This window comes from Oncorhynchus clarkii, chromosome 19 (genome assembly GCF_045791955.1).
Source record: "Oncorhynchus clarkii lewisi isolate Uvic-CL-2024 chromosome 19, UVic_Ocla_1.0, whole genome shotgun sequence".
NCBI lineage: Eukaryota > Metazoa > Chordata > Actinopteri > Salmoniformes > Salmonidae > Oncorhynchus > Oncorhynchus clarkii.
Genome location: NC_092165.1, coordinates 1,037,476 through 1,058,224, shown reverse-complemented (window position 1 = coordinate 1,058,224; position 20,749 = coordinate 1,037,476). Strand labels below are relative to the sequence as shown.

General features: G+C 49.1%; 1 protein-coding gene across 2 annotated transcripts in view; it reads right to left on the bottom strand.

Annotated features, from left to right (window-relative positions):
* Window positions 1-1,632: 1,632 nt before the first annotated feature.
* LOC139374078 (H/ACA ribonucleoprotein complex non-core subunit NAF1-like) overlaps window positions 1,633-20,749 on the bottom strand; it is a 20,387-nt gene continuing 1,270 nt past the window's right edge. The window contains exons 2-8 of one of the 2 annotated variants that reach the window (XM_071115062.1): window positions 18,340-18,933; window positions 16,525-16,618; window positions 15,066-15,148; window positions 14,753-14,985; window positions 12,266-12,317; window positions 5,792-5,906; window positions 1,633-2,080 (exon numbers count right to left, since the gene is read on the bottom strand). In XM_071115062.1, coding sequence (XP_070971163.1) covers window positions 1,779-2,080; window positions 5,792-5,906; window positions 12,266-12,317; window positions 14,753-14,985; window positions 15,066-15,148; window positions 16,525-16,618; window positions 18,340-18,906 — 1,446 coding nt within the window. In that variant the 5' untranslated portion in view covers window positions 18,907-18,933 and the 3' untranslated portion in view covers window positions 1,633-1,778. The remainder of the gene's footprint in view (window positions 2,081-5,791; window positions 5,907-12,265; window positions 12,318-14,752; window positions 14,986-15,065; window positions 15,149-16,524; window positions 16,619-18,339; window positions 18,934-20,749) is intronic. The other variant, XM_071115063.1, reaches the window with a different exon arrangement.

Below are 20,749 nucleotides of genomic sequence, written 5' to 3'. Positions count from 1 at the left end.
CTGAGAGGAGGGTACATGATGAGGTTATGGACCAGAACAGGGTCATTTAGCCCTCAGAGGGGGAGGGTACATGATGAGGTTATGGACCAGAACAGGGTCATATAGCCAACAGCTCTGAGAGGAGGGTACATGATGAGGTTATGGACCAGAACAGGGTCATATAGCCAACAGCTCTCAGATACAGAGAGGAGGGTACATGATGAGGTTATGGACCAGAACAGGGTCATATAGCCCTCAGAGGAGGAGGGTACATGATGAGGTTATGGACCAGAACAGGGTCATATAGCCAACAGCTCTGAGAGGAGGGTACATGATGAGGTTATGGACCAGAACAGGATCATATTTGTTAATTAAACTGTAGAGAGCTGTTATCATCATCACTACAATAGTCTCTGAGAGGAGGGTACATGATGAGGTTATGGACCAGAACAGGGTCATATAGCCAACAGCTCTGAGAGGAGGGTACATGATGAGGTTATGGACCAGAGCAGGGTCATATAGCCAACAGCTCTCAGATACAGAGAGGAGGGTACAGGATGAGGTTATGGACCAGAACAGGGTCATATAGCCAACAGCTCTGAGAGGAGGGTACATGATGAGGTTATGGACCAGAACAGGATCATATCTGTTAATTAAACTGTAGAGAGCTGTTATCATCATCACTACAATAGTCTCTGAGAGGAGGGTTCATGATGAGGTTATGGACCAGAACAGGGTCATATAGCCAACAGCTCTGAGAGGAGGGTACATGATGAGGTTATGGACCAGAGCAGGGTCATATAGCCAACAGCTCTCAGATACAGAGAGGGTACAGGATGAGGTTATGGACCAGAACAGGGTCATATAGCCAACAGCTCTGAGAGGAGGGTACATGATGAGGTTATGGACCAGAGCAGGGTCATATAGCCAACAGCTCTCAGATACAGAGAGGAGGGTACATGATGAGGTTATGGACCAGAGCAGGGTCATATAGCCAACAGCTCTCAGATACAGAGAGGAGGGTACATGATGAGGTTATGGACCAGAACAGGGTCATATAGCCCTCAGAGGAGGAGGGTACATGATGAGGTTATGGACCAGAACAGGGTCATATAGCCAACAGCTCTGAGAGGAGGGTACATGATGAGGTTATGGACCAGAACAGGGTCATATAGCCAACAGCTCTGAGAGGAGGGTATCAGAACAGGATCATATTTGTTAATTAAACTGTAGAGAGCTGTTATCATCATCACTACAATAGTCTCTGAGAGGAGGGTACATGATGAGGTTATGGACCAGAACAGGGTCATATAGCCAACAGCTCTGAGAGGAGGGTACATGATGAGGTTATGGACCAGAACAGGATCATATCTGTTAATTAAACTGTAGAGAGCTGTTATCATCATCACTACAATAGTCTCTGAGAGGAGGGTTCATGATGAGGTTATGGACCAGAACAGGGTCATATAGCCAACAGCTCTGAGAGGAGGGTACATGATAGTCTCTGAGACGAGGGTACATGATAGTCTCTGAGAGGAGGGTACATGATAGTCTCTGAGAGGAGGGTACATGATAGTCTCTGAGAGGAGGGTACATGATAGTCTCTACTACCGGGGATTTAAGAACAGAAACTATTAAAACAGACATGAAATGCAGACAGTAAAAATATACTTTAATGTGTTGATTTGGTCAAACAACGCTGATGAGTGTCAAGGTGGTGAGGTGTACAGTCACTAGTTGTGTGTGTGTGTGTGTGTGTGTGTGTGTGTGTGTGTGTGTGTGTGTGTGTGTGTGTGTCCTCACTGAGGAGGATAGGGGCCAGTGGGCGGTGGGGGAGGAGGGGGGAGGTGAGAGAAGGGGAGGTTGTGGTCGGGGTGAGAGGGGGGAGGGGACCAGGGGAAGGACATGTGGGGGGGAGGAGGGGGAGGATAGAGGGGGAAGGACTGGGGCTGGTAGGGGGGAGGGTAGGGGTAGTGGGGCTGGTGTGTGTAGTACGGAGCCCCTTCGTATCGGGGTGGGGGACCCCAGTTGTCACGGCGGGGTGGACAACTCTGTTGCAAAGGCCTCTGGGACATCTGTGGTCTGGTGACGGAATCTCTATCTGGAAGAGAAAGAAAATGAGGTCACACACACACACACACACACAGTGGTTATACCCAATACCCAGTCTAATAACTGAACAGGGGAGACTGGGGCAGGGGGTTCCACATGTTGGTGTCTCTCCCAATCTACAGAGTGCTGTACAGCCCAATACCCAGTCTAATAACTGAATAGGGGAGACTGGGGCAGGGGGTTCCACATGTTGGTGTCTCTCCCAATCTACAGAGTGCTGTACAGCCCAATACCCAGTCTAATAACTGGATAGGTGAGACTGGGGTTCCACATGTTGGTGTCTCTCCCAATCTACAGAGTGCTGTACAGCCCAATACCCAGTCTAATAACTGGATAGGGGAGACTGGGGTTCCACATGTTGGTGTCTCTCCCAATCTACAGAGTGCTGTACAGCCCAATACCCAGTCTAATAACTGAACACGAGAGACTGGGGTTCCACATGTTAGTGTCTCTCCCAATCTACAGAGTGCTGTACAGCCCAATACCCAGTCTAATAACTGAATAGGGGAGACTGGGGTTCCACATGTTGGTGTCTCTCCCAATCTACAGAGTGCTGTACAGCCCAATACCCAGTCTAATAACTGAATAGGGGAGACTGGGGTTCCACATGTCGGTGTCTCTCCCAATCTACAGAGTGCTGTACAGCCCAATACCCAGTCTAATAACTGAATAGGGGAGACTGGGGTTCCACATGTTGGTGTCTCTCCCAATCTACAGAGTGCTGTACAGCCCAATACCCAGTCTAATAACTGGATAGGGGAGACTGGGGCAGGGGGTTCCACATGTCGGTGTCTCTCCCAATCTACAGAGTGCTGTACAGCCCAATACCCAGTCTAATAACTGGATAGGGGAGACTGGGGTTCCACATGTTGGTGTCTCTCCCAATCTACAGAATGCTGTACAGCCCAATACCCAGTCTAATAACTGAATAGGGGAGACTGGGGTTCCACATGTTGGTGTCTCTCCCAATCTACAGAGTGCTGTACAGCCCAATACCCAGTCTAATAACTGAATAGGGGAGACTGGGGTTCCACATGTTGGTGTCTCTCCCAATCTACAGAGTGCTGTACAGCCCAATACCCAGTCTAATAACTGGATAGGGGAGACTGGGGTTCCACATGTTGGTGTCTCTCCCAATCTACAGAGTGCTGTACAGCCCAATACCCAGTCTAATAACTGGATAGGGGAGACTGGGGCAGGGGGTTCCACATGTCGGTGTCTCTCCCAATCTACAGAGTGCTGTACAGCCCAATACTCAGTCTAATAACTGGATAGGGGAGACTGGGGTTCCACATGTTGGTGTCTCTCCCAATCTACAGAGTGCTGTACAGCCCAATACCCAGTCTAATAACTGAATAGGGGAGACTGGGGTTCCACATGTTGGTGTCTCTCCCAATCTACAGAGTGCTGTACAGCCCAATACCCAGTCTAATAACTGGATAGGGGAGACTGGGGCAGGGGGTTCCACATGTCGGTGTCTCTCCCAATCTACAGAGTGCTGTACAGCCCAATACCCAGTCTAATAACTGGATAGGGGAGACTGGGGTTCCACATGTTGGTGTCTCTCCCAATCTACAGAGTGCTGTACAGCCCAATACCCAGTCTAATAACTGGATAGGGGAGACTGGGGTTCCACATGTTGGTGTCTCTCCCAATCTACAGAGTGCTGTACAGCCCAATACCCAGTCTAATAACTGGATAGGGGAGACTGGGGTTCCACATGTTGGTGTCTCTCCCAATCTACAATCCTATCAAATGGAGATTCAAATGTGGGACGACATCGCAAGAGGTCAAGAGGTCACCCACCTGCTAAATCCATGTCAGCATCTCAAAACATTGAGGTGAATGTGTGTATTTTATAGGTGAATGTGTGTATTTTATAGGTGAATGTGTATATGGGGAATGTGTGTATTTTATAGGTGAATGTGTGTATTTTATAGGTGAATGTGTGTATTTTATAGGGGAATGTGTGTATGGTGAATGTGTGTATTTTATAGGTGAATGTGTGTATTTTATAGGTGAATGTGTGTATTTTATAGGTGAATGTGTGTATTTTATAGGTGAATGTGTGTATTTTATAGGGGAATGTGTGTATTTTATAGGTGAATGTGTGTATTTTATAGGTGAATGTGTGTATTTTATAGGTGAATGTGTGTATTTTATAGGTGAATGTGTGTATTTTATAGGTGAATGTGTGTATTTTATAGGGGAATGTGTGTATTTTATAGGTGAATGTGTGTATTTTATAGGTGAATGTGTGTATTTTATAGGTGAATGTGTGTATTTTATAGGTGAATGTGTGTATTTTATAGGGGAATGTGTGTATTTTATAGGTGAATGTGTGTATGGTGAATGTGTGTATTTTATAGGTGAATGTGTGTATTTTATAGGTGAATGTGTGTATTTTATAGGTGAATGTGTGTATTTTATAGGGGAATGTGTGTATTTTATAGGTGAATGTGTGTATTTTATAGGTGAATGTGTGTATTTTATAGGTGAATGTGTGTATGGTGAATGTGTGTATTTTATAGGTGAATGTGTGTATTTTATAGGTGAATGTGTGTATTTTATAGGTGAATGTGTGTATGGTGAATGTGTGTATTTTATAGGTGAATGTGTGTATTTTATAGGTGAATGTGTGTATTTTATAGGTGAATGTGTGTATTTTATAGGTGAATGTGTGTATTTTATAGGTGAATGTGTGTATTTTATAGGGGAATGTGTGTATTTTATAGGTGAATGTGTGTATTTTATAGGGGAATGTGTGTATTTTATAGGTGAATGTGTGTATTTTATAGGAGGGGAAAGTATGCTGCATATAAACAATTGTTTGTTGAAAAGATGAAAGGGAGAGCTATATTTCAAACGTATTTCTGAGTCGCTAGGTCAAGTCATGTGGAAATTAGCATCATAGTTTGCTAGGTCAAGTCATGTGGAAATTAACATCATAGTTTGCTAGGTCAAGTCATGTGGAAATTACCATCATAGTTTGCTAGATCAAGCCATGTGGAAATTAGCATCATAGTTTGCTAGATCAAGCCATGTGGAAATTAGCATCATAGTTTGCTAGGTCAAGTCATGTGGAAATTAGCATCATAGTTTGCTAGGTCAAGTCATGTGGAAATTAGCATCATAGTTTGCTAGGTCAAGTCATGTGGAAATTAGCATCATAGTTTGCTAGGTCAAGTCATGTGGAAATTAGCATCATAGTTTGCTAGGTCAAGTCATGTGGAAATTAGCATCATAGTTTGCTAGGTCAAGTCATGTGGAAATTAGCATCATAGTTTGCTAGGTCAAGTCATGTGGAAATTAGCATCATAGTTATCTATGATAAGATAACCTATAGACCTACTGGTGTTGAGATACACCCCAGTTAACAGTGTGACACAGCCCCATTCTCCCCTAATCTGATGCTTTGCACTGTCACCCACAACATTTGCTTCCCATTGAATACAGACTGTGTGCTTTCTGTCCACGTGGTCACCAACAATATGCTTTGGGAACGCCCCTGTGCTCTGTGGTGATTGGCTCTTGAATTGCTCGCGTCAAAAGGAGGTCAAGTCGACGAGACCATCAGATTCTCCGGGAGAATTTCCACCAATGGCCTTCAACACACCCCAGACATCGTCCTGACATGAACCGAAGGAAATTCACAGAGGTTTCAGAGTTGACCAGAAACAGTGTATGTTGTGTGTCTGACCTGGTTGTTGGTCAGCTCTCTGTCCTCTTTCTCTCTCACTCTTCTGAACATTCCCCTTCTTCTTCTTCTTCCTTTTCATATTCTGTTCTGCCTCATCATCACTGAAGTCTAACGCCTGGAGAGAGGGGAGACAAGAGGACAGGACAGACAAGAGGGGGCAGGACAGAGGAGAGGGGACAGGATAGAGGAGAAACGAGACACGAGAGGGGACAGGACAGGGGAGAAACGAGACACGAGAGGGGACAGGACAGAGGAGAGACGAGAGGGGACAGGACAGAGGAGAGACGAGAGGGGACAGGACAGAGGAGAGACGAGAGGGGACAGGACAGAGGAGAGACGAGAGGGGACAGATCAGAGGGGAGACGAGAGGGGACAGGACAGAGGAGAGACGAGACACGAGAGGGGACAGGACAGAGGAGAGAGGACAGAGGAGAGACGAGACACGAGAGGGGACAGAACAGAGGAGAGACGAGACACGAGAGGGGACAAGACAGCGGAGAGAGGGGGAAAGGGGAGAGAGAGAAGGGAGAGGAAAGGGGAGAGGAGAGAAACTTTATTATCCAAAGAGAAATGTGTCTTGACATCTTAGATGCACCATCACAATACAAGTGTGTGTGTGTCCCCGAAATCTTACTAAAATTATATGCACTTTGTACTAATCATACTACATACTGTTTAGTATAAATATATTCAGTAAGCAACACATCAACATCCTACCCTCATCCACACTGAGAAGGCTTCATCTAATCAGCAATTGTGTTTGTTGATAGTCAGTCCTCTGGCGGCAGGTAGCAGGTAGCCTAGCGGTTAGAGCGTTGGGTGGCAGGTAGCCTAGCGGTTAGAGCGTTGGGCGGCAGGTAGCCTAGCGGTTAGAGCGTTGGGCGGCAAGTAGCCTAGCGGTTAGAGCGTTGGGCGGCAGGTAGCCTAGCGGTTAGAGCGTTGGGCGGCAGGTAGCCTAGCGGTTAGAGCGTTGGGCGGCAGGTAGCCTAGCGGTTAGAGCGTTGGGCGGCAGGTAGCCTAGCGGTTAGGGCGTTGGGCGGCAAGTAGCCTAGCGGTTAGAGCGTTGGGCGGCAGGTATCCTAGCGGTTAGAGCGTTGGGCGGCAGGTAGCCCCTCCCAGTTAGGGGGAGTGATGAGCTCTACAGCAGAGTCTCACAACTCAATCGCTGGTTGAAAACTGTTTTCTGCCCCTCCCAAAAGATAGAATTTGTAGATAATTGGCCCTCTTTCTGGGACTCACCCACAAACAGGACCAAGCCTGACCTGCTGAGGAGTGACGGACTCCATCCTAGCTGGAGGGGTGCTCTCATTTTATCTACCAACATAGACAGGGCTCTAACTCCTCTAGCTCCACAATGAAATAGGGTGCAGGCCAGGCAGCAGGCTGTTAGCCAGCCTGCCAGCATAGTGGAGTCTGCCACTAGCACAGTCAGTGTAGTCAGCTCAGCTATCACCATTGAGACCGTGTCTGTGCCTCGACCTAGGTTGGGCAAAACTAAACATGGCGGTGTTCGCCTTAGCAATCTCACTAGGATAAAGACCACCTCCATTCCTGTCATTATTGAAAGAGATCAGGATACCTCACATCTCAAAATAGGGCTACTTAATGTTAGATCCCTTACTTCAAAGGCAATTATAGTCAATGAACTAATCACTGATCATAATCTTGATGTGATTGGCCTGACTGAAACATGGCTTAAGCCTGATGAATTTACTGTGTTAAATGAGGCCTCACCTCCTGGCTACACTAGTGACCATATCCCCCGTGCATCCCGCAAAGGCGGAGGTGTTGCTAACATTTACGATAGCAAATTTCAATTTACAAAAAAAAAATGACGTTTTCGTCTTTTGAGCTTCTAGTCATGAAATCTATGCAGCCTACTCAATCACTTTTTATAGCTACTGTTTACAGGCCTCCTGGGCCATATACAGCGTTCCTCACTGAGTTCCCTGAATTCCTATCGGACCTTGTAGTCATAGTGGATAATATTCTAATCTTTGGTGACTTTAATATTCACATGGAAAAGTCCACAGACCCACTCCAAAAGGCTTTCGGAGCCATCATCGACTCAGTGGGTTTTGTCCAACATGTCTCTGGACCCACTCACTGTCACAGTCATACGCTGGACCTAGTTTTGTCCCATGGAATAAATGTTGTGGATCTTAATGTTTTTCCTCATAATCCTGGACTATCGGACCACCATTTTATTACGTTTGCAATTGCAACAAATAATCTGCTCAGACCCCAACCAAGGATCATCAAAAGTCGTACTATAAATTCACAGACAGCACAAAGATTCCTTGATGTCCTTCCAGATTCCCTCTGTCTACCCAAGGACGCCAGAGGACAAAAATCAGTTAACCACCTAACTGAGGAACTCAATTTAACCTTGCGCAATACCCTAGATGCAGTTGCACCCCTAAAAACTAAAAACATTTCTCATAAGAAACTAGCTCCCTGGTACACAGAAAATACCCGAGCTATGAAGCAAGCTTCCAGAAAATTGGAACGGAAATGGCGCCACACCAAACTGGAAGCCTTCCGACTAGCTTGGAAAGACAGTCCGAAATTCCTTTTTGATACTGTCGCAAAGCGACTAAAAAGCAGCATTCCCCAAGAGAGGATGACTTTCACTTTAGCAGTGATAAATTCATGAACTTCTTTGAGGAAAAGATTATGATTATTAGAAAGCAAATTTCGGACTCCTCCTTAAATCTGCGTATTCCTTCAAAGCTCAGTTGTCCTGAGTCTGCACAACTCTGCCAGGACCTAGGATCAAGAGAGACGCTCAAGTGTTGTAGTACTATATCTCTTGACACAATGATTAAAATAATCATGGCCTCTAAGTCTTCAAGCTGCATACTGGACCCTATTCCAACTAAACTACTGAAAGAGCTGCTTCCTGTGCTTGGCCCTCCTATGTTGAACATAATAAACGGCTCTCTATCCACCGGATGTGTACCAAACTCACTAAAAGTGGCAGTAATAAAGCCTCTCTTGAAAAAGCCAAACCTTGACCCAGAAAATATAAAAAACTATCGGCCTATATCGAATCTTCCATTCCTCTCAAAAATTTTAGAAAAGGCTGTTGCGCAACAACTCACTGCCTTCCTGAAGACAAACAATGTATACGAAATGCTTCAGTCTGGTTTTAGACCCCATCATAGCACTGAGACGGCACTTGTGAAGGTGGTAAATTACATTTTAATGGCATCGGACCGAGGCTCTGCATCTGTCCTCGTGCTCCTAGACCTTAGTGCTGCTTTTGATTCCATCGATCACCACATTCTTTTGGAGAGATTGGAAACCCAAATTGGTCTACATGGACAAGTTCTGGCCTGGTTTAGATCTTATCTGTCGGAAAGATATCAGTTTGTGTCTGTGAATGGTTTGTCCTCTGACAAATCAACTGTAAATTTCGGTGTTCCTCAAGGTTCAGTTTTAGGACCACTATTGTTTTCACTATATATTTTACCTCTTGGGGATGTTATTCGAAAACATAATGTTAACTTTCACTGCTATGCGGATGACACACAGCTGTACATTTCAATGAAACATGGTGAAGCCCCAAAATTGCCCTTGCTAGAAGAATGTGTTTCAGACATAAGGAAGTGGATGGCTGCAAACTTTCTACTTTTAAACTCGGACAAAACAGAGATGCTTGTTCTAGGTCCCAAGAAACAAAGAGATCTTCTGTTGAATCTGACAATTAATCTTAATGGTTGTACAGTCGTCTCAAATAAAACTGTGAAGGACCTCGGCGTTACTCTGGACCCTGATCTCTCTTTTGAAGAACATATCAAGACCATTTCAAGGACAGCTTTTTTCCATCTACGTAACATTGCAAAAATCAGAAACTTTCTGTCTAAAAATGATGCAGAAAAATTAATCCATGCTTTTGTCACTTCTAGGTTAGACTACTGCAATGCTCTACTTTCCGGCTACCCGGATAAAGCACTAAATAAACTTCAGTTAGTGCTAAATACGGCTGCTAGAATCCTGACTAGAACCAAAAAAATTGATCATATTACTCCAGTGCTAGCCTCTCTACACTGGCTTCCTGTCAAAGCAAGGGCTGATTTCAAGGTTTTACTGCTAACCTACAAAGCATTACATGGGCTTGCTCCTACCTATCTCTCTGATTTGGTCCTGCCGTACATACCTACACGTACGCTACGGTCACAAGACGCAGGCCTCCTAATTGTCCCTAGAATTTCTAAGCAAACAGCTGGAGGCAGGGCTTTCTCCTATAGAGCTCCATTTTTATGGAACTGTCTGCCTACCCATGTCAGAGACGCAAACTCGGTCTCAACCTTTAAGTCTCTACTGAAGACTCATCTCTTCAGTGGGTCATATGATTGAGTGTAGTCTGGCCCAGGAGTGGGAGGGTGAACGGAAAGGCTCTGGAGCAACGAACCGCCCTTGCTGTCTCTGCCTGGCCGGTTCCCCTCTTTCCACAGGGATTCTCTGCCTCTAACCCTATTACAGGGGCTGAGTCACTGGCTTACTGGGGCTCTCTCATGCCGTCCCTGGAGGGGGTGCGTCACCTGAGTGGGTTGAGTCACTGATGTGGTCATCCTGTCTGGGTTGGCTCCCCCCCCCTTGGGTTGTGCCGTGGCGGAGGTCTTTGTGGGCTATACTCAGCCTTGTCTCAGGATGGTAAGTTGGTGGTTGAAGATATCCCTCTAGTGGTGTGGGGGCTGTGCTTTGGCAAAGTGGGTGGGGTTATATCCTTCCTGTTTGGCCCTGTCCGGGGGTGTCCTCGGATGGGGCCACAGTGTCTCCTGACCCCTCCTGTCTCAGCCTCCAGTATTTATGCTGCAGTAGTTTATGTGTCGGGGGGCTAGGGTCAGTTTGTTATATCTGGAGTACTTCTCCTGTCCTATTCGGTGTCCTGTGTGAATCTAAGTGTGCGTTCTCTAATTCTCTCTTTCTCTCTCTCGGAGGACCTGAGCCCTAGGACCATGCCCCAGGACTACCTGACATGATGACTCCTTGCTGTCACCAGTCCACCTGGCCGTGCTGCTGCTCCAGTTTCTTTCAACTGTTCTGCCTTATTATTATTCGACCATGCTGGTCATTTATGAACATTTGAACATCTTGGCCATGTTCTGTTATAATCTCCACCCGGCACAGCCAGAAGAGGACTGGCCATCCCACATATGCTCTCTCTAATTCTCTCTTTCTTTCTCTCTCTCGGAGGACCTGAGCCCTAGGACCATGCCCCAGGAATACCTGACATGATGACTCCTTGCTGTCCCCAGTCCACCTGAATTTGCTGCTGCTCCAGTTTCAACTGTTCTGCCTTATTATTATTCGACCATGCTGGTCATTTATGAACATTTGAACATCTTGACCATGTTCTGTTATAATCTCCACCCGGCACAGCCAGAAGAGGACTGGCCACCCCACATAGCCTGGTTCCTCTCTAGGTTTCTTCCTAGGTTTTGGCCTTTCTAGGGAGTTTTTCCTAGCCACCGTGCTTCTACACCTGCATTGCTTGCTGTTTGGGGTTTTAGGCTGGGTTTCTGTACAGCACTTTGAGATATCAGCTGATGTACGAAGGGCTATATAAATAAATTTGATTTGATTTAGTGGTTAGAGTGCAGGGGCGGCAAGTAACCTAGCGGTTAGAGCGTTGGGCGACAGGTAGCCTAGCGGTTAGAGCGTTGGGCGGCAGGTAGCCTAGCGGTTACAGCGTTGGGCGGCAGTTATCCTAGCGGTTAGGGCGTTGGGCGGCAGGTAGCCTAGCGGTTAGAGCGTTGGGCGGCAGGTATCCTAGCGGTTAGAGCGTTGGGCGGCAGGTAGCCTAGCGGTTAGAGCGTTGGTCGGCGGCAGGTAGCCTAGCGGTTAGAGCGTTGGGCGGCAGGTAGCCTAGCGGTTAGAGCGTTGGGCGGCAGGTAGCCTAGCGGTTAGAGCGTTGGGCGGCAGGTATCCTAGAGGTTAGAGCGTTGGGCGGCAGGTATCCTAGCGGTTAGAGAGTTGGGCGGCAGGTAGCCTAGCGGTTAGAGCGTTGGGCGGCAGGTAGCCTAGCGGTTAGAGTGTAGGGGCGGCAGGTAGCCTAGCGGTTAGAGCGTTGGGCGGCAGGTAGCCTAGCGGTTAGAGCGTTGGGCGGCAGGTAGCCTAGCGGTTAGAGCGTTGGGCGGCAGGTAGCCTAGCGGTTAGAGCGTTGGGCGGCAGGTAGCCTAGCGGTTAGAGCGTTGGGCGGCAGGTAGCCTAGCGGTTAGAGCGTTGGGCGGCAGGTAGCCTAGCGGTTAGAGCGTTGGGCGGCAGGTAGCCTAGCGGTTAGAGCGTTGGGCGGCAGGTAGCCTAGCGGTTAGAGAGTTGGGCGGCAGGTAGCCTAGCGGTTAGAGCGTTGGGCGGCAGGTAGCCTAGCGGTTAGAGCGTTGGGCGGCACGTAGCCTAGCGGTTAGAGCGTTGGGCGGCAGGTAGCCTAGGGCCTGTGTGGCATTATGGGTAATGTGTGTTCCTCACCTCTGGTGGTGGTTCCTGGTCGTTCTTCCAGGAGGCGTCGGAGCCTTTCAACCTAAACACACACGTCAGCTTCAATTATACATGTGTGTACTGACCGTCGTAGCTGCTCAGTGAGGATATAGAGGGTGTAGTCAGTGTACTGACCGTCGTAGCTGCTCAGTGAGGATATAGAGGGTGTAGTCAGTGTACTGACCGTCGTAGCTGCTCAGTGAGGATATAGAGGGTGTAGTCAGTGTACTGACCGTCGTAGCTGCTCAGTGAGGATATAGAGGGTGTAGTCAGTGTACTGACCGTCGTAGCTGCTCAGTGAGGATGTAGAGGGTGTAGTCAGTGTACTGACCGTCGTAGCTGCTCAGTGAGGATATAGAGGGTGTAGTCAGTGTACTGACCGTCGTAGCTGCTCAGTGAGGATATAGAGGGTGTAGTCAGTGTACTGACCGTCGTAGCTGCTCAGTGAGGATATAGAGGGTGTAGTCAGTGTACTGACCGTCGTAGCTGCTCAGTGAGGATGTAGAGGGTGTAGTCAGTGTACTGACCGTCGTAGCTGCTCAGTGAGGATATAGAGGGTGTAGTCAGTGTACTGACCGTCGTAGCTGCTCAGTGAGGATATAGAGGGTGTAGTCAGTGTACTGACCGTCGTAGCTGCTCAGTGAGGATATAGAGGGTGTAGTCAGTGTACTGACCGTCGTAGATGCTCAGTGAGGATATAGAGGGTGTAGTCAGTGTACTGACCGTCGTAGCTGCTCAGTGAGGATGTAGTCAGTGTACTGACCGTCGTAGCTGCTCAGTGAGGATATAGAGGGTGTAGTCAGTGTACTGACCGTCGTAGCTGCTCAGTGAGGATATAGAGGGTGTAGTCAGTGTACTGACCGTCGTAGCTGCTCAGTGAGGATATAGAGGGTGTAGTCAGTGTACTGACCGTCGTAGCTGCTCAGTGAGGATATAGAGGGTGTAGTCAGTGTACTGACCGTCGTAGCTGCTCAGTGAGGATGTAGAGGGTGTAGTCAGTGTACTGACCGTCGTAGCTGCTCAGTGAGGATATAGAGGGTGTAGTCAGTGTACTGACCGTCGTAGCTGCTCAGTGAGGATATAGAGGGTGTAGTCAGTGTACTGACCGTCGTAGCTGCTCAGTGAGGATATAGAGGGTGTAGTCAGTGTACTGACCGTCGTAGCTGCTCAGTGAGGATATAGAGGGTGTAGTCAGTGTACTGACCGTCGTAGCTGCTCAGTGAGGATATAGAGGGTGTAGTCAGTGTACTGACCGTCGTAGCTGCTCAGTGAGGATATAGAGGGTGTAGTCAGTGTACTGACCGTCGTAGCTGCTCAGTGAGGATATAGAGGGTGTAGTCAGTGTACTGACCGTCGTAGCTGCTCAGTGAGGATATAGAGGGTGTAGTCAGTGTACTGACCGTCGTAGCTGCTCAGTGAGGATATAGAGGGTGTAGTCAGTGTACTGACCGTCGTAGCTGCTCAGTGAGGATATAGAGGGTGTAGTCAGTGTACTGACCGTCGTAGCTGCTCAGTGAGGATATAGAGGGTGTAGTCAGTGTACTGACCGTCGTAGCTGCTCAGTGAGGATATAGAGGGTGTAGTCAGTGTACTGACCGTCGTAGCTGCTCAGTGAGGATATAGAGGGTGTAGTCAGTGTACTGACCGTCGTAGCTGCTCAGTGAGGATATAGAGGGTGTAGTCAGTGTACTGACCGTCGTAGCTGCTCAGTGAGGATATAGAGGGTGTAGTCAGTGTACTGACCGTCGTAGCTGCTCAGTGAGGATATAGAGGGTGTAGTCAGTGTACTGACCGTCGTAGCTGCTCAGTGAGGATGTAGAGGGTGTAGTCAGTGTACTGACCGTCGTAGCTGCTCAGTGAGGATATAGAGGGTGTAGTCAGTGTACTGACCGTCGTAGCTGCTCAGTGAGGATATAGAGGGTGTAGTCAGTGTACTGACCGTCGTAGCTGCTCAGTGAGGATATAGAGGGTGTAGTCAGTGTACTGACCGTCGTAGCTGCTCAGTGAGGATATAGAGGGTGTAGTCAGTGTACTGACCGTCGTAGCTGCTCAGTGAGGATATAGAGGGTGTAGTCAGTGTACTGACCGTCGTAGCTGCTCAGTGAGGATATAGAGGGTGTAGTCAGTGTACTGACCGTCGTAGCTGCTCAGTGAGGATATAGAGGGTGTAGTCAGTGTACTGACCGTCGTAGCTGCTCAGTGAGGATATAGAGGGTGTAGTCAGTGTACTGACCGTCGTAGCTGCTCAGTGAGGATATAGAGGGTGTAGTCAGTGTACTGACCGTCGTAGCTGCTCAGTGAGGATATAGAGGGTGTAGTCAGTGTACTGACCGTCGTAGCTGCTCAGTGAGGATATAGAGGGTGTAGTCAGTGTACTGACCGTCGTAGCTGCTCAGTGAGGATATAGAGGGTGTAGTCAGTGTACTGACCGTCGTAGCTGCTCAGTGAGGATATAGAGGGTGTAGTCAGTGTACTGACCGTCGTAGCTGCTCAGTGAGGATGTAGAGGGTGTAGTCGGTGAGAGACGGGGCGTAGAACATGGAGTCCTTCAGCTTCACTCCTCTCTCTGCGATGTCACTCTCTGAGTTAAACCTCAACACATAGAAGGGACTGGAGACCGGCCCAAACACCTCAAATACCTGAGGAGGAGAGAGAGAGTTAAACCTCAACACATAGAAGGGACTGGAGACCGGCCCAAACACCTCAAATACCTGAGGAGGAGGACTGTGTGTGTGTGTGGGGGGGGGGGGTATTCTGAGGACTCCTCCCCGGGACTCTAAGCCCCTCTTACCTTGCCCACGGCCAGCCTATCAGAGTTGAAAATGACGCTGTCGTCCTTCAGAGGGGGCGTGTCCTTCAATGACTGAATGATCACTGTTGAGGAAACACAACAGTCACCAAGAGGGGTCAGGGGCATTCAGTCACCAAGAGGGGTCAGGGGCATTCAGTCACCAAGAGGGGTCAGGGGCATTCAGACCACCAAGAGGGGTCAGGGGCATTCAGACCACCAAGAGGGGTCAGGGCCCTTCAGTCACCAAGAGGGGTCAGGGGGTGTAATGTGAAAGGCAGGGGCATTCAGTCACCAAGAGGGGTCAGGGGCATTCAGTCACCAAGAGGGGTCGGGGGTGTAATGTGAAGGTCAGGGGCATTTAGTCACCAAGAGGGGTCGGGGGGTGTAATGTGAAGGGCAGGGGCATTCAGTCACCAAGAGGGGTCAGGGGCATTCAGTCACCAAGAGGGGTCAGGGGGTGTAATGTGAAGGTCAGGGGCATTCAGTCACCAAGAGGGGTCAGGGGGGTGTAATGTGAAGGGCAGGGGCATTCAGTCACCAAGAGGGGTCAGGGGCATTCAATCACCAAGAGGGGTCAGGGGCATTCAGTCACCAAGAGGGGTCGGGGGTGTAATGTGAAGGTCAGGGGCATTCAGTCACCAAGAGGGGTCGGGGGGTGTAATGTGAAGGGCAGGGGCATTCAGTCACCAAGAGGGGTCAGGGGCATTCAGTCACCAAGAGGGGTCGGGGGTGTAATGTGAAGGTCAGGGGCATTCAGTCACCAAGAGGGGTCGGGGGGTGTAATGTGAAGGGCAGGGGCATTCAGTCACCAAGAGGGGTCAGGGGCATTCAGTCACCAAGAGGGGTCTGTTAGATGATACTGGTGACTGGTCCAAGGGGGAGGGACTAACCCAGCTGTTGGATGATACTGGTGACTGGTCCTAGGGGGAGGGACTAACCTAGCTGTTGGATGATACTGGTGACTGGTCCTAGGGGGAGGGACTAACCCAGCTGTTGGATGATACTGGTGACTGGTCCTAGGGGGAGGGACTAACTCAGCTGTTGGATGATACTGGTGACTGGTCCAAGGGGGAGGGACTAACCCAGCTGTTGGATGATACTGGTGACTGGTCCTAGGGGGAGGGACTAACCTAGCTGTTGGATGATACTGGTGACTGGTCCTAGGGGGAGGGACTAACCCAGCTGTTGGATGATACTGGTGACTGGTCCTAGGGGGAGGGACTAACTCAGCTGTTGGATGATACTGGTGACTGGTCCAAGGGGGGGGGACTAACCCAGCTGTTAGATGATACTGGTCCTAGGGGGAGGGACTAACCCAGCTGTTGGATGATACTGGTGACTGGTCCTAGGGGGAGGGACTAACTCAGCTGTTGGATGATACTGGTGACTGGTCCAAGGGGGAGGGACTAACCCAGCTGTTGGATGATACTGGTGACTGATCCTAGGGGGAGGGACTAACCCAGCTGTTGGATGATACTGGTGACTGATCCTAGGGGCAGTATCTCCGCCTCCTCTGGTAGAACAACCGTCAACTCCTCGACAGCAGGCAACTCCTACACACACAAACACACATTTCATTTTCACGTGAATACGGCACTTATTTTATTTTTACTCACATGAAGTTCTGAATTCCCAGAGTAGAGGTCAGGGGTTAGAGAGAGGCCAGGGGTTAGAGAGAGGTCAGGGGTTAGAGAGAGGCCAGAGGTTAGAGAGAGGTCAGGGGTTAGAGAGAGGCCAGGGGTTAGAGAGAGGCCAGGGGTTAGAGAGAGGTCAGGGGTTAGAGAGAGGCCAGGGGTTAGAGAGAGGTCAGGGGTTAGAGAGAGGTCAGGGGTTAGAGAGAGGCCAGGGGTTAGAGAGAGGTCAGGGGTTAGAGAGAGGCCAGGGGTTAGAGAGAGGCCAGGGGTTAGAGAGAGGCCAGGGGTTAGAGAGAGGTCAGGGGTTAGAGAGAGGCCAGGGGTTAGAGAGAGGCCAGGGGTTAGAGAGAGGCCAGGGGTTAGAGAGAGGCCAGGGGTTAGAGAGAGGCCAGGGGTTAGAGAGAGGCCAGGGGTTAGAGAGAGGCCAGGGGTTAGAGAGAGGCCAGGGGTTAGAGAGAGGTCAGGGGTTAGAGAGAGGCCAGGGGTTAGAGAGAGGCCAGGGGTTAGAGAGAGGCCAGGGGTTAGAGAGAGGCCAGGGGTTAGAGAGAGGTCAGGGGTTAGAGAGAGGTCAGGGGTTAGAGAGAGGCCAGGGGTTAGAGAGAGGCCAGGGGTTAGAGAGAGGCCAGGGGTTAGAGAGAGGTCAGGGGTTAGAGAGAGGCCAGGGGTTAGAGAGAGGCCAGGGGTTAGAGAGAGGCCAGGGGTTAGAGAGAGGCCAGGGGTTAGAGAGAGGCCAGGGGTTAGAGAGAGGCCAGGGGTTAGAGAGAGGCCAGGGGTTAGAGAGAGGTCAGGGGTTAGAGAGAGGCCAGGGGTTAGAGAGAGGCCAGGGGTTAGAGAGAGGCCAGGGGTTAGAGAGAGGCCAGGGGTTAGAGAGAGGTCAGGGGTTAGAGAGAGGCCAGGGGTTAGAGAGAGGCCAGGGGTTAGAGAGAGGCCAGGGGTTAGAGAGAGGCCAGAGAGAGGCCAGGGGTTAGAGAGAGGTTAGAGAGAGGCCAGGGGTTAGAGAGAGGCCAGGGGTTAGAGAGAGGCCAGGGGTTAGAGAGAGGCCAGGGGTTAGAGAGAGGCCAGGGGTTAGAGAGAGGCCAGGGGTTAGAGAGAGGCCAGGGGTTAGAGAGAGGCCAGGGGTTAGAGAGAGGCCAGGGGTTAGAGAGAGGCCAGGGGTTAGAGAGAGGCCAGGGGTTAGAGAGAGGCCAGGGGTTAGAGAGAGGCCAGGGGTTAGAGAGAGGCCAGGGGTTAGAGAGAGGTCAGGGGTTAGAGAGAGGTCAGGGGTTAGAGAGAGGCCAGGGGTTAGAGAGAGGCCAGGGGTTAGAGAGAGGCCAGGGGTTAGAGAGAGGTCAGGGGTTAGAGAGAGGCCAGGGGTTAGAGAGAGGCCAGGGGTTAGAGAGAGGCCAGGGGTTAGAGAGAGGCCAGGGGTTAGAGAGAGGCCAGGGGTTAGAGAGAGGCCAGGGGTTAGAGAGAGGTCAGGGGTTAGAGAGAGGCCAGGGGTTAGAGAGAGGCCAGGGGTTAGAGAGAGGCCAGGGGTTAGAGAGAGGCCAGGGGTTAGAGAGAGGTCAGGGGTTAGAGAGAGGCCAGGGGTTAGAGAGAGGCCAGGGGTTAGAGAGAGGCCAGGGGTTAGAGAGAGGCCAGGGGTTAGAGGTCAGGGGTACCTCAGGCAGGATCTCATCCAGGGTTTTGATGGAACAGGGTTTCCTTGCCCGACTGAAGCCTTCGTCGTCATCATCATCTTCATCTGCCTGACCTAACACAACAGCCAGCGTCACACCGGAGGAAGAGGAGTCTGAATCACTGTCTGAGGAGGAGCTGCTGCTGTCCCGCTGGTCCCTGACACACACACCGTCCTGTAACGTCAGCAGTACCTGGGGGGGGTCCTGAGAGGGGTCCTGGGGGGGGTCCTGGGAGAGGTCCTGAGAGAGGTCCTGGGAGAGGTCCTGTGGGAGGTGTGTGTGTGTGGTTCCATCTCCCAGCTCGGAGCTCGAGACAGAGCTGAGATTCTCTGTAACCTCCATCTCCTCTGCTCCTCCCGTTAACTCTCCCGGTAAACGGCTGTCTGAGGTCCCGGAGGTCAGTCCCTGAGGTTCTGTCTCAGCTGTGCATCCATCCTCCAGGTGCTTGGTGCTGGTACCGTTGTTCAGTTCCAGTTCCTCTCCGTGTGTCTCTGCTGAGCTCTGAAGAACCTCCGGTACCAAAGCCGTCTCCTCTGGTTGGGCCTCCATCCCGTTGCTGGGTAGAGACTATCACACCTGGGGACAAAGACAGCACAACTACAATCAGCTGGGTAATAGTCACTAGGAACCACACAGAACGGAAGCTAACAGACACAAACGGAACAAAGCGTGAGGGCTAAGAAACGCTTAGGCCTAGTTTTGTTGCAAAACGTTGTTGTACTTTGTGCACTAATGAATACACCCCTGGTTGCCTCACAAACCACAGTGTGGATCTGTACAATCTGGACCTGGATTCTCTGCCCACACAACCACTAAGCAAGAAAGTAGATATCATCTAGTATCTATGGCTCAGTCAAACAGTAACCTGTTCAGTTACCAAACCAGGGTGGAGGAGGTGGAACCCCCTCAGAATGGTGATCTGCTCTGATTGGGCTGCAGTGTTGAGTCGTGTGAAGACCGGTAGGTCAGATAGAGGAGACTTGTTCAGAGTGGTGATCTGCTCTGATTGGGCTGCAGTGTTGAGTCATGTGAAGACCGGTTGGTCAGATAGAGGAGACTTGTTTATGGAGACGATGGTGCTGTTAATGGGATTGGAGAGATTGGGAGTGGCGGTAAGCTTTTGTTGGGTTCCCACCCATGTTGGTGTGGAGGGTAGAGGTCAACCGACGATGATGTTTCAACACCGATACCGATTATTGGAGGACCAAAAAGGCCGATACCGATTAATCGAGGCAGTTAACCCACCGTTCCTCGGCCCTCATTGAAAATAAGAATGTGTTCTTAACTGACTTGCATGGTTAAATGAAGATTAAATAAAGGTGAAAAAATAATAATAATTCAGCAAAACCGGTGTCCAAAAATAACGATTTCCGATTGTTATGAAAACTTGAAATCGGCCCTAATTAATCTGCCATTCCGATTAATCGGTCGACCTCTAATCGTAATAATGACAATTACAACAATACTGAATGAACACTTATTTTAACTTAATACATCAATAAAATCAATTTTGCCTCAAATAAATAATGAAACATGTTCAATTTGGTTTAAATAATGCAAAAACAAAGTGTTGGAGAAGAAAGTAAAAGTGCAATATGTGCCATGTAAGAAAGCTAACGTTTCAGTTCCTTGCTCAGAACATGAGAACATATGAAAGCTGGTGGTTCCTTTTAACATGAGTCTTCAATATTCCCAGGTAAGAAGTTTTAGGTTGTAGTTATTATAGGACTATTTCTCTCTATACCATTTGTATTTCATATACCTTTGACTATTGGATGTTCTAATAGGTAATTTATTATTGCCAGCCTAATCTCGGGAGTTGATAGGCTTGAAGTCATAAACAGCGCAATGCTTGAAGCACAGCGAAGAGCTGCTGGCAAACACAGGAAAGTGCTGTTTGAATGAATGCTTACGAGCCTGCTGCCTACCACCGCTCAGTCAGACGGCTCTATCAAATCATAGACTTAATTATAATACACACAGAAATACGAGCCTTAGGTCATTAATATGGTCAAATCTGGAAACTATCATTTCGAAAACAAGACGTTTATTCTTTCAGTGAAATACGGAACCGTTCCGTATTTTATCTAACGGGTGGCATCCATAAGTCTAAATATTCCTGTTACACAACCTTCAATGTTATGTCATAATTACGTACAATTCTGGCAAATTAATTACGGTCTTTGTTAGGAAGAAATGGTCTTCACACAGTTCGCGACGAGCCAGGCAGCCCAAACTGCTTGCACAGAACGCAAGAGAAGTGACAACTTCCCTAGTGAAAATAAATTAATGTTAGCAGGCAATATTAACTAAATATGCAGGTTCAAAAATATATACTTGTGTATTGATTTTAAGAAAGGCCTTGATGTTTATGGTACATTGCTGCAACGAC